This window comes from Rhinolophus sinicus, linkage group LG03 (assembly GCF_036562045.2).
Source record: "Rhinolophus sinicus isolate RSC01 linkage group LG03, ASM3656204v1, whole genome shotgun sequence".
NCBI lineage: Eukaryota > Metazoa > Chordata > Mammalia > Chiroptera > Rhinolophidae > Rhinolophus > Rhinolophus sinicus.
The window spans coordinates 157,736,164-157,748,925 of NC_133753.1; the positions used below are offsets into that span (position 1 = coordinate 157,736,164).

At 36.2% G+C, this 12,762-nt stretch overlaps 1 protein-coding gene across 9 annotated transcripts in view; it reads right to left on the reverse strand.

The window, feature by feature from the left end:
* NLN (neurolysin) overlaps positions 1 to 12,762 on the reverse strand; it is a 90,122-nt gene that overhangs the window by 42,746 nt on the left and 34,614 nt on the right. For 4 of the 9 annotated variants that reach the window (XM_019743911.2, XM_019743902.2, XM_074328889.1 and 1 more), the window contains exons 2-5: positions 9,278 to 9,537; positions 5,211 to 5,359; positions 4,266 to 4,295; positions 3,598 to 3,633 (exon numbers count right to left, since the gene is read on the reverse strand). In XM_019743911.2, coding sequence (XP_019599470.2) covers positions 3,598 to 3,633; positions 4,266 to 4,295; positions 5,211 to 5,359; positions 9,278 to 9,537 — 475 coding nt within the window. The remainder of the gene's footprint in view (positions 1 to 3,597; positions 3,634 to 4,265; positions 4,296 to 5,210; positions 5,360 to 9,277; positions 9,538 to 12,762) is intronic. The other 5 variants (XM_074328892.1, XM_074328894.1, XM_074328890.1 and 2 more) reach the window with 2 other exon arrangements.

Genomic DNA, 12,762 nt, shown 5'->3' on the forward strand with positions numbered 1-12,762 from the left:
ACCACTGGACAGCAGTGTGTGTACCTGGGTTCTCGGGGTTCACCAGTCACATTTAGCTCTGGGCTAAGGACAGAGGCTCATAGCAAGTCTCACCAGCAAATGTAAGCAGAATTCTTACTCTACATTCTGCTTGATCAAGATTGGCTCTTGTAGTAGGGGGGCCTGGACTTGCCATATCTGGGAATAGCAAGGCTGCTACTTCAGAAAGCCTAGAAGTATACGCAGCATAGTAAACTCCAAATTCATGGTCTAGATTAGGTAAAACCACATACTCACCAAGTAGTTAATATAAGTATAAACACGTAGAAGAAGGATGTTCTGAGATCAATCAGCCCTGAATTAGGTCCTATTAAAATGATTAATTATCTGTACCAAAATATGTGACTTACCACAAAAATGACACATAACAAAAATCTGACTCAATTATAACCAGACATCCTTTGCCAGTCAGACTCTGAGGTCTCGGAAACCTGCAGAGGTCTCTGGTAGGAGTAAGGTGCTTGTAAAATGTGCTTCTTTAGCACATTTCTGGCCCAGAGCTGATCACAGTATAATAATATTCTCCCTTATGCTAGCCAGCCAGCGTCAGAATTACACACTGCTCAAAGATTTTCTAAGAGGGAATTAGCCAACACTTCTAGACTGCTCTGCTGTGGTTGCATCTTCCTTTCTAAACAAGAATTTAATACCCTTGAATCTGAACCAGGTCTCAGGCCTTTCATGGGTGAAGTTTCTCCTCTTTAGGAGTGGGGACGGGACGGGAGGGGCTAAAGTTCTCTGAAGAAATTTTCAAATTTATATAATCTGACAGCAGGGCTCTTTTTACATCTCTGTGGTGACAAGATTTAGTTTCCGCTCTAACTTCCTCCTGCAACGAAAAGCTTTTATATAAATGTGTGAATGCACACACATACTCTTACACACATATGCTTATATTTTGCATTTTAATTTTACAAGAAAACTGAGGGTCAATGATTCTCCTAAGATCACACAGCTATTAGTGGTGAAAGTGGGGACAAATAAATTCTTCATATTCTTAGTTTTGTTCTTTGCCCGACATGCCATACTACTACATTACCATCCTTAATTCATTATCATTCTTTAGAATTTCATAATAAAAAAAATGAAAAATTTTCTCAATTTCCCCCAAACCTTCCCCACTGTCTTTCCCATGACCTTGCCGTTTTCTCCACAAGACCTCCACATTCTCAGTTGCTAACTTCAGTGGGATTTTCTGCATTGTCCACACAAAGTAGAAATTGCAATGTTGTTAAAAGAACTCTGAGGATTAAGCTAGTATGTTCCACTGAATATCATTTAGAAAAACTGATTCATAAACTTCAAATATGCTAAAGAAATATAAGGCAAAAGACTATGATAATCCAGATCCTATTGCAATAACTAAAACAGAAGTATAATTTGTTCAATTAAATGTTATTTTTGCAGTTTTTTTCCTGTTTGTTTTTTTCAACCAGTTACATTTACTGTTAAGTTTCTGTCCTATTGTACAGAGGACATCCTTGGGAGGCTGTGGACATTCTGGACAGAAAGGCTGCCAAAAGGCCTGCGTGCTAACTACGAACTCAATATGCCATCATAAAATGTGCTGCTTTTGTGTGGGCCACAGGCAACGTGAGGACAGAGGGGGGAACCACACTGCATGAAGACACATTTGAATTGGGCCTAGTTCAGTTCCATTCAACATACATTTACTGAGCTCCTATTCGTGCCAGGCAGCAGGGAAACAAGGTGAATATCCTAGGGGTGCTTTACGTCACACGAAGGGAAAAAAAGACACATGAGCAGATAATGTCAGTATCATGTAGTGAGTGAACAGAGAGGTAAGTACTTGGGAAGCACCAAAGAGGGGTGCCTGTCTAGTGGGGAAACTAAGGCAAGGTAGTTGATGCTTTATATGGGATCCCTCGGCTTTTAAGAGCTTGACAAAGGTGCAAGTTTCAGTAGTATTGGCTATGACCAATGACTAGACTCAATACATTTCAAAATAAAAAAGGCTTGCTAAGCGACAGGAATTATCATTAATTACCATGCCGCATTTTGGACATAGTTTCCTTCCTCTCCCCTTCCCCTTTTCCTTTCCTTTCCCTTCCTCCCTCCCTTCCTTATTTCCCTCCTTTTTTCCCTTCCATACTCCCTTCCCCCCACTCCTTTTTTTGCCATACTTTTAAGGTACTGATTCTTGTACTTTATTTTGGTACTAGGTCTCCATGGCTAGTAGCGTACATCACAATACTTAGTCCTGTGACCTATTCATTTATACAGTAACATTAAAACTTTTCTGTTTAAATCACTAAATGGCTAAGATGAATTGCAAGACCAAAGCCCACAGCTCTGAAAAAATATAATTATAATAGATAACAGCATGTCTCAATTTAGCCTGCATAATTCAGACTCACTTCACTACCATGTTTCCCGAAAATAAGACCTAGCCGGACAATCAGCTGTAATGCGTCTTCTGGAGCAAAAATTAATATAAGACCCGGTCTTATTTTACTATAAGACCAGGTATAACATAATAATATAATATAACATAATACCCAGTCATATTTTAATATAACATAAGACTGGGTCTTATATAATATAAAACCGGGTCTTACATTAATTTTTTGCTTCAAAAGACACGTTAGAGCTGATTGTCTGGCTAGGTCTTATTTTTGGGGAAACGGTAATAAATTCCTCTTCTGTACTTATTACTTAGCAGGCCACTGGAATAAAATATTATATACCTGGATTGTTTTGACATGAAGATACTGTATTTTTCCCACCAATGGATGGAAAGAGTGTCTATAAAACCTTTTTTATCTTTGCTGGATTTTAGGTAATAATTGAGAAACCTTTGTCAGGACTGTGAAATGAGATTTACCATTTATTAAAGTGCCCAATTCTAGAAGAAAACTAATACTGATAGTTATAGATTAAAAAAAAATACTGCCTATATTAGACTTATTGGGGGAATTAGTCCATAAGTTATATAAATATCTAACCACTATGCTGTACACCAGAAACTAATATTATATTGAATGTCAACTGTAATTAGAAAAAAAAATTTAAAAACACTGCCTAAATAAACATAATTATTTGTCAAGGAAGGTACTTAAAGATAACTAAATCCAACAAATAAGCTCCAATACATAAACAACACAAAAGTTATTTTTTATTGTTCTGATGTAGCCTGAACAGACATTGTAAAAACCCCTAATGACGTCCCCACAATAAACCCACAGGGATGAGGGTAATCAATCCATTAGAAAGTGGAAAAATTACGGAACCAAAGCTAAAACTACTATAAATCATTACAATAAAAACCTGAAGCTGACCAGCCCAAACAAATACACAAATCTGATGAATGTGCTGATGTTTACTATCAGGTCACTATGCTGTGCTAGTCTACTGTACAGGAAGCAATTTGTCCCGAAATTTAGTGGGCTAAGTCTGCAATACATAGAAAATTTAAAAGTATAACAAAGAAATCGAAAGTGACAAATCTCCCATATCTTGATGACATTGATAAGAATCAGAGAAGGCAGAATAGTAACAAAACATTACACTCTATTAATAACATGAAAATTGAAATACCTTTACTTTTTGAGGATAGAAAATCCCAAATGAGAACTAGAAGTCAGGATGAAAACAGAGTAATCAAAGACAATTAGAAAATCTGAGGAAAGTTTTAAAATATATATATACTACTAGAATAGAAATTAGATTATTTTGGGATGAAATGAAAATAGGAGACTATAAAGGCCATGATTTTAATCAAACAGAACAATAACTGGGGTCAAAAAGAAAAAAGGAAACAATTTGACTAATAAAGAATAATCATAAAGTTATTTCATGTTATTTTTGTAGTCCCAAAGATCAACAATACTGAATCACATAGATGATTATAGATTATAGGGTGAAAAATGCTTGTCTGACATGAGAGAATAGACAGCATATATTCTTATATGTCTAAATAAAATCTTGATTACATAGTCTATAGTGAGTTACAAATAAAACATTTGAAATAACACTGCTTTTTATTTCAACTCTTGTCAAAATTTGCTAAAAGGAACAGAAGTTTTGAGGTTTTGCATAATAAAAATGCAAAATAAAACAAAAATGCCTAGGATTATAAAAAATTGGTTATTTTCCAAACAAATTGCTGAAATAAAAATTCAAAGCAAAGATATAATGATAATGCTAGAAAGCAAGTCAACATTGGTGATAAAAAGATCAAAAACACTCAGCGCAGACCCACTTACAACATTCATTATCCATGATTTCTGTGAGTCCTGAAAAATGTAAGGATAAAAACAGGAATGACTCTGGTGTGTACAATCAACAACCTGTCATCAATATCATAGCCAAAACTACACAATATTTATAGATAAACAACTCAATTCCATTTGCTTCTAGTTAATCTAATCTAATATAAACCTTGTAATATACTGAAAATTCAAAGAGGTTTTTACATTTAACCATCAAATTCATGATAGCTAAAAAGCCTTAGATTTATGATGTTCTTTTACAGCTGGTCTTTAATTTTTTTTTTTTTTTTTAAAGATTTTATTGGGGAAGGGGAACAGGACTTTATTGGGGAACAGTGTGTACTTCCAGGATATTTTTTTGTTTGTTTTCCGAGTCAAGTTGTTGTCCTTTCAGTCTTAGTTGTGGATAGCGCAGCTCAGCTCCAGGTCTAGTTGCTGTTGCTAGTTGCAGGGGGCACAGCCCACCATCCCTTGCGGGACTCGAGGAATGGAACTGGCAACTTTGTGGTTGAGAGCCCGCCCTCCAACTGAGCCATCTGGGAGCTCAGCTCAAGGTGCCATGTTCAATCTTAGTTGCAGGGGACAGAGCCCACCATCCCTTGCGGGACTCGAGCAGTTGAACCAGCAACCTTGTGGTTGCGAGCCCAATGGCCCATGTGGGAATCGAACTGGCAGCCTTTGGAGTTAGGAGCATGGAACTCCAACCACCTGAGCCACCGGGCTGGCCCCTGGTCTTTAATTTTAAGAGAATGTAAATAGCAACGAAACAGAAACCTAAGTGGTATCATACAACATCGTATAATACTATGCTATGCCCATCATTATAATAATTAGAAACAATACCCAAGAGCATTCAAATGATTTGTATTTTTGGTCAAAAGTTTCTACTTTATTATTATAGATTTCTTTCCTTTTAAAGTGATTTATAACACCATTTACCTGTAAGTGGGAAATTCTCAGAAATATGTCTTCTCTCATGCTCATCTCAATATCAAAACGAGAAAGTCTTTCGTCTGCTTCTGTACTCGCTGCCCGTACTTCTTTGTCAGACGAGACATGCTGGGGAAAGTCTAGCATGGTTCGTTCCACTGTTAACAGAGCAAAAAACTATAAGGACTCATCAAATCAGTATTAACATTAATACCTTCTATCTAGAAGAATGATTACTCTGATAAAAGTTTTTCATTTTATAACGTTCTTTAATGGTTCCTAAGGAACAGCATGTAATGCAGGACTTAGCTTTCCCAGTGGTAGTATTCGGAACAATAGGTTGTGCACTGAACACACGTTAAAGGATGTCAGGGTGTAATTTATGAACTAGGAATGTAGAAAGGTAAAGATATAGTTCTTATAGTGAGGCATTTTATAATCTGGGGTGGGAGGGACAGGGAAGAGTACATAAAAAGATAAAAAAACTGTACAGGACAGAGCAGATTCATTGTCAAATGAAGGGATAGGGATTCAAAGGCAACAATAACAAGGGCTGGGGCACTGGGTGATGCCTTAAGGAGAAGGCTGGACCATAGAGGATGGGTGGCAAGAGGAAGAGCTCAGTAGGAGCTTGGAGAAGTAGACACTGCAAGCCTGGGGAGCAGCAGAGACAATGTTTAAGAAACAAGAGGTACAGCATAGGGAATAGAGTCAATGGAATTGAAATCGATATATATGATGTCAGAGGGGCAACAGATTGGGGGGGGGATATCATCACTTTGGGAGGGGTGAAATGTCTAACTATTACACTGTTTTGTACACCTGAAACTAAAAAAAAATTAAGAAAGAAACAAGCAGACGAATTTAGTGGGATGGGGTTTATTTAGAAGTTCTTAACATTTACTACAGACTTCTTAGAGAATTTAATAGAAGTTATAGACCCTCGCTCAATGCAAACATTCATATAAACATAAAAAGTTCCATGCAATTTCAGGAGATTCCCAGAAAGCTCAGTGGACATATCCAGTAAGCATCTGAACACTGGGGCTATCCCTGTGAAATGATGGTGGTAATGTGGTCTACTCTAATTTTCACACATGAGGTGGACAATTAACTTGTTGCAATTATGTTGCTCACCTTTTTTGGTATCAGTGGTATTATTCATCATGAATTTGTACCAACTGGACAAACAATTAACCAAGTTGACTATTCAGAAGTGCTGAAAAGGCTGCATGAAAAAGTTAGATGTCCTGAACTTTTCGCCAACAAATTCATGGCTCTTGCATCACGACAATGCACCAGCTCACACGGCACTGCCTGTGAGGACTTTTTAGCCAGTAAAAACACCCTCCCTACTCACCTGATCTTGCCCCCAATGACTTGTTTCTTTACCCAAAGATAAAGGAAATATTGAAAGGAAGACATTTGGATGACATTCAGGACATCAAGGGTAATGCGACAACAGCTCTGATGGCCATTCCAGAAAAAGAGTTCCAAAATTGCTTTCAAAGGTGGACTAGGTGCTGATCTCAGTGCATAACTTCCCAAGGGGAGTACTTTGAAGGTGACCGTAGTGATGAGGCATGTAGCACTTTTTCTAGGATGAGTTCACAAACTTAATTGTCCAACCTGGTGTTAAAGTTGAAGGTTGGGTTTTTCATACATTTGTATTTTGACTTTAATTGGGCAAAAATCTGATGTCAGTGAAACCTATACTATAGAAAAAAGTAAGGATGGGTTACAGTGATGGTTGTGGTTATGTGTGACAATGAATACATTTTTGCTTTGTAATCTTTAGTACTTTGAAGGTATTATAAATAGGTAAAATTTACTCACATAATATATGGTAGACAGTAGAGCTATACTTTATATACCAAGAAATTGTACAGTTAAACAAGCTACCTCACTCATATCAGTCCTCTTTATTGTTACAAATAAAGGTACAAAAAATTGCCACAAATATTTGAATAAATTCATAATGTGTGTTTTAAAAAATTAGTCAATTATTCTTTTAGGATTTGATTTAGTATATAATTTTATGTCCCTTAATTACAGAAAGAATGGAACAGATTTAAAATTGAATCTATACAGCACTTAAGTGATATAATTAACTATATAGTAATAATTTCTTTTTACTTTTTAAAATGAACTCAAAAAGATTATTAAGAAGCAATAAAAATTGCACAAGAACTTAAATGAGCAGCATAAAATGTAGGAGCCTAAAATTAGAAACGTATTCTTAAACAAACAATAATAATGAAAACCATTTCCTTCCTTACTTTGCCACAAAGACCTGGAACCAGACTCATGCAGTCACTGCCAAACTATAAACAGTGCCGATGCCCAGGACCTGACACAAAACGAATGGGATTTTAATAGCTATTGCTAGAGGCAGAATGAAGTCGAGAACATACACAGATAAGAGAAAGTCAGTCTTTAAAAATGTATTCCTAGTAGGATTAACCCACAAAGACAAATTTATGGGAGAGCAAGAACAGATATCACAAAAGTAAAATTATATTTAAAAGCTGTATTATTAGAGAAAAAGCAGAATTTAAAATAATTCTTTAAGAATATTTCTTTTCCCCCACTGATTTTTATACCGTGTTTCCCCAAAAATAAGACCTAGCCGGACAGTCAGCTCTAATGTGTCTTTTTGGAGCAAAAATTAATATAAGACCCGGTATTTACATTACATTATATTATTACATTACATTACATTACATTACATTACATTATATTATGTCATATTGACTGGGTCTTATAGTAAAATAAGACTGGGTCTTAAATTAATTTTTGCTCCAAAAGACGCATTAGAGCTGATTGTCCGGCTAGGTCTTATTTTGGGGGAAACACGGTATCTGTTAAATGTGTAAGTTACTAGGCTAACATACCTTCCTGGCCATAAGTGAGTGAAAGACGTATCTGAACCCAGGACAAACCCCATACAGGGTGGGAGATGTATATGAAATTGTCTGCCGGGAAAGCTCTGCTTAATGGGGACCAACCCTTTGTGCCTAATGGTACCAATCAGATCCTTTTTATTTAGGAGTTTAAACTCAAGGCTTGTAGCAAGATTTAGTGGCCATTAATGAGAATGAAGCAGTTGGTAGATAGTAGAGTCAGAAACTGAAACATAACTGCAGAGGTCAGAGAAAGTAGCCAAGTCCCCATTATGGTGGGACACAGGGTAGGAAACTCTTGGTGTTCAGGGATTGTTGAGGGTAAAGAGATGACCAGGTCACTAGGGCTGTGGAGGATTCTGGACGACCTTCCAAATTCCAGAAGACATATAAATGTTTATGATATCCAGTTCTACAGATACAGTACTACTATATTGTGAAGCCTGGATACACCACCACGTTGTTCAGCCATAAATGTCCTACAAAATACATTCAACCCTTAAAGGTCACTAGTATGAATTTTTATTTCATATAACTCAAAGGGTTTATACTTATATTATAAAAATAATGTATTTTAAGTGTAGAATATATGTAAATAGAGAATAGCATAAAGAGAAAAATAATAATCAACCTTAAACCCACCATCCAAGATATTAACCATTATTCAAATTTGTGTATTTTCTTCTGGTTTTCTATGTCCTTTCTTTCTATGTCATTAAATACTACTCCTAAACATGATTTTAATGGCTACACAGTGTAACAGAGGGTGAATGTATTATAATTTATTGAGCCATCCTATGGGTGGCCACCTGCTTTTGCTATGATAGAGTACATAAATTTATACATGATTTTTTTTCTGTATCTGATTATTTACTTAGATTAAATGCCTAAATGGGGAATTTCTGGGCTCGGGTATGAACTTCTTAAAAGTTTTGATATATATTGTCAAAATGCTCTCCAGATAGTGGGTGTAATAAGAGTGTACATTTTATAGCACCTTTGCCAATGTAATAAAAAAATTTATTAGGTAATTCAATTCTAAGCAATTAATTAATCATTATGTAAAAATCAATGTCTTGTGAAATTGGAAAACAAATTGCCAAGACATAAAGCATAAAATGGTTTAGAATGTCCACAAAATGAAATATTGATGTGATTTTGCATCCTACTCACCTATATATTTCACTTCTACATCGGCCAGTGCCTGCAAACAGTTCTCGTAAGTTACTTCCTCAAGGTCAAGCATTGCAATAGCATCGTACACCTGTTTGGTGTGCACAATGAGCTCCTCAGTTCTTGTTTTAATTTGCTCTGGTGAAAGATCCCATCTTAAAACGTTTCTGCCAGCCGCAGTATAGGAAGACATTGCCTGAAGAGGAGACATCACTTCTCTTCCTAGTGTCATTCTGAATAAAATCCTGCAACCACCAACTCTGAAAAGAATCAGAAAAAGAATAAAATTTAGACATTTTTGTTGGTCCAAAGTCAATACACAAATGGGCGTTATCTAATTAGATTTTAAATTAAAAAGAAGTTTTTAAATAAAATTGAGTACATTTTTTTCAGGTGAACACATATGCACAAAATTAACTGTTCTTGTGTATTCATTTTTTCTTGAATACTTATAGATTTAATAGAATTTGTACTTCCTAAACAATGAATTGTTTATATAATTAAATCATCAGAAAAATAAGTTTAGGTGTCAAAAAATAATTGTCCTTTATAAATTAAATCAGTAATCTTTTTTATTTAAATGTTTTTCCTGTGCTAATGTCCACCTACTATGTATGTAGACTCAACAAAGTTTTGGTATTCAACAAGGAAACATTTAAAAAGTTCTCTTTTTACGTTGAACACCAATTAAAATTTTTTTCCACCAAAATTTCACGTAATTCTAGAATGGGAATTTGAATTTAAGACTTGGAAAATAAACTCTGGTATAGCTATGACATTATCCTAACAGAAAAAAGAAATTAAGAATAATGATACCAATCCTTCACCCTCTTAAACAGTGAAACTAATAGTTGATGCCACACATCTATCTACCTACACTTATGTGTGTTCATGTATATAGATAATTTTAGAGCTTATAAATAAAAATGCTATAATAGATAACACTGATTATGTGTTTGGGCACTGTACTAAATGCTTTCCATTTATTAACTCAGTTCTTATAAGGACCCTATGAGGCAGACAGATACTGTGGTTATTCTTATATTACCAAAGAGGAAACTAAAACACAGAGAACTTAAGTAACCTGCCCAAGGTCACATAGCTAGTTATATGGTAGAAGCCACGATTAAAAGCCAGGTGGTACAGATCCAGATTCCACACTCTAAACCACTATGCTAAACTTCATTTCTATTATCTGACAAGAACCCTAAACAACCTTATGAGGTAGGTAGGACATTATTCCCTTTTAATAGATGATGCAATTGAGGCTCAGAGAGACTAAGTGACATGTTTAAGGTCATTTGCTCCACAAATCTTTTTTTTTTTTTTTTTAGGAGGGCGCAGCTCACTGTGTCCCATGCGGGGATCAAACTGGCAACCTTGTTGTTAAGAGCACCGCACTCTAACCAACTGAGCTAACTGGCTATCCTCAGTGCCACAAATCTTTATGAGCATGTACTGTGTCTGGTCACTGTGATAGGCACCGAAGACAAAAGGCAAATCGACTGGGACCCTGCTATTACAATATAGTGGAGAATACAAATTGATAAACAGGAAATTACACTGTATTGAGATGAGTGCTCTGATAGGGGTAAATTGAGGGAACGCTGAAAGACCACAGAAGGAACTTTTCTAGGAAGATTTTCCAGAGGAGCAATGAGCAAGCCAAGATCTGGACAATGTACAGAAACTATCCAAAGGCCAAAGGCCATAAAGAGAGAGAAGTCGGAAAGTTTGAGTAGGAAGTACTGAATGCACAGCCTTGGGAATCATTAAAGAGTTCAACCTTATTCTAAAGGCGACGAGAGAGCCATGAAAGGGTTTTATTCAGGTCAGAGATGAGATAAAACATGCATTTTAGAAAAATCACTCAAATTATAGTGAGTTGAAAAGTTTGGAAAAGAGAGATAATTCTAGAGGGAAGCTATTACTGTAATTGGGGTATAAGATAATGGCACACTGTACTAGGAAACAGGGGGAATTGGAGTGACTTCAAAGATATTCAGAGGTAGAATCAATATGAGTTGGTACTACTGAATGGATGTGTGGGGGAGGTGAGGGAGTCGAGGAGGATGCCCAGGCTTCTGTCTTAGAACTGGATGGATAGATGGTGGTGCCATCACTAAAGTAGGGAATGGAGTTAGAAGGGGGAGGAGGAGGCTTGGGGAGAAACAGAGAAATTCAATTTTGGACATGCCAAGTGGCTGTGGCACATATAAGTGGAATTCATTATTATTAAGTGGTAATTGAAGTTCCAGGGGTGGTTGACGTGGCCCTGGGGACTCTGTAGAGTGAGAACAGAAGAACTGGGCTCTAACTCTAGTTTAACCACTGACGTAGAAGGAAAATCAGGCCAGGCTGGGTCTAGGAGACTGTGAAAAGCAAGCACTGAAAAAAGGAGGGTGTGAATAACAGTACAATGTTGTAAAAATCTCAAGAAAGATGGAAAAGTCTCTGTTGAATATAGCAACCAGAATGTCTTTGTTGACTTTAGCAAGAGCGGTGTCAGTGGGGAGGTGGGGGGGAAGTCAGATTACTATGATCGAGGGGTACTAAGGTAAAGAACTGGAGAGAGTGCACTTAAGCAACTCTCTAGAGTTGGGTGAAAACAAGGAGAGCTAACTCTGAGTAGCTGGAAGAGGCTGGCGATAGAAGGGATGTGTTTCTAAGATAGGGGAGACCTAAATATTGACAGCCTAACTGTCTCTCCACATTAACTGATATCTCATATGTGAAACATACTGGTCAATGGTTACACTCAAGCCTGACAGACTGTTTTCTAATATATTTTCACATTTCTCCTTCAACTAGTTGAGTTATACATTCACCAAGGGTCAAGTTTCACTTGCTCAAAAACCTGTTTATGCCTATTATACTTGGTTTCATGTAATTTAACTGATTCAATGTATGCAAAAAAGAATGACTTGTTGTTTAGGTAAACTGTTATGTAAACACTTTTAAAAAGACAGTTGCTAAAAAGCCAACCTAAAAAAACTGCTATTATAGAAGTTTGAGAAAAGAATTGTGAAGATTAAGAAGATTTCTGACTTTAGATTACTTGTCTTCATGTGTAATCTTGTTCTACTTTAAAGAACTGAAATGGGAAATAAAAAATGATGCATTGTAGGTGTAGTTTATGCAAGGACAGTGAGGAACACCATTCAAATGATTCAGACTTGACAAAAAGTCCTTAGCCTTACACCAACCTATTTGAGAATGAACATACATTTTTGTTTTGTTTGAATACATTATTTAAGCAACCTATCATTTTTTATGATTCTACTTGAAACCATTTTTTTTCAACTAATTATTAAATGACATATAGAGCAAGATCCTAATGGAGGTGGGAACAAATGGCATGTAAAACATGAGCAGAGTAATTTGTTTCGGCTAGGAAGAGAGACTACAATATCAGTAATATCAACAAAACAGGTAAAATGGGAGTAGTTAAGTTAGAGTAAAAAAGTGAGATGTCTCAATTTAAG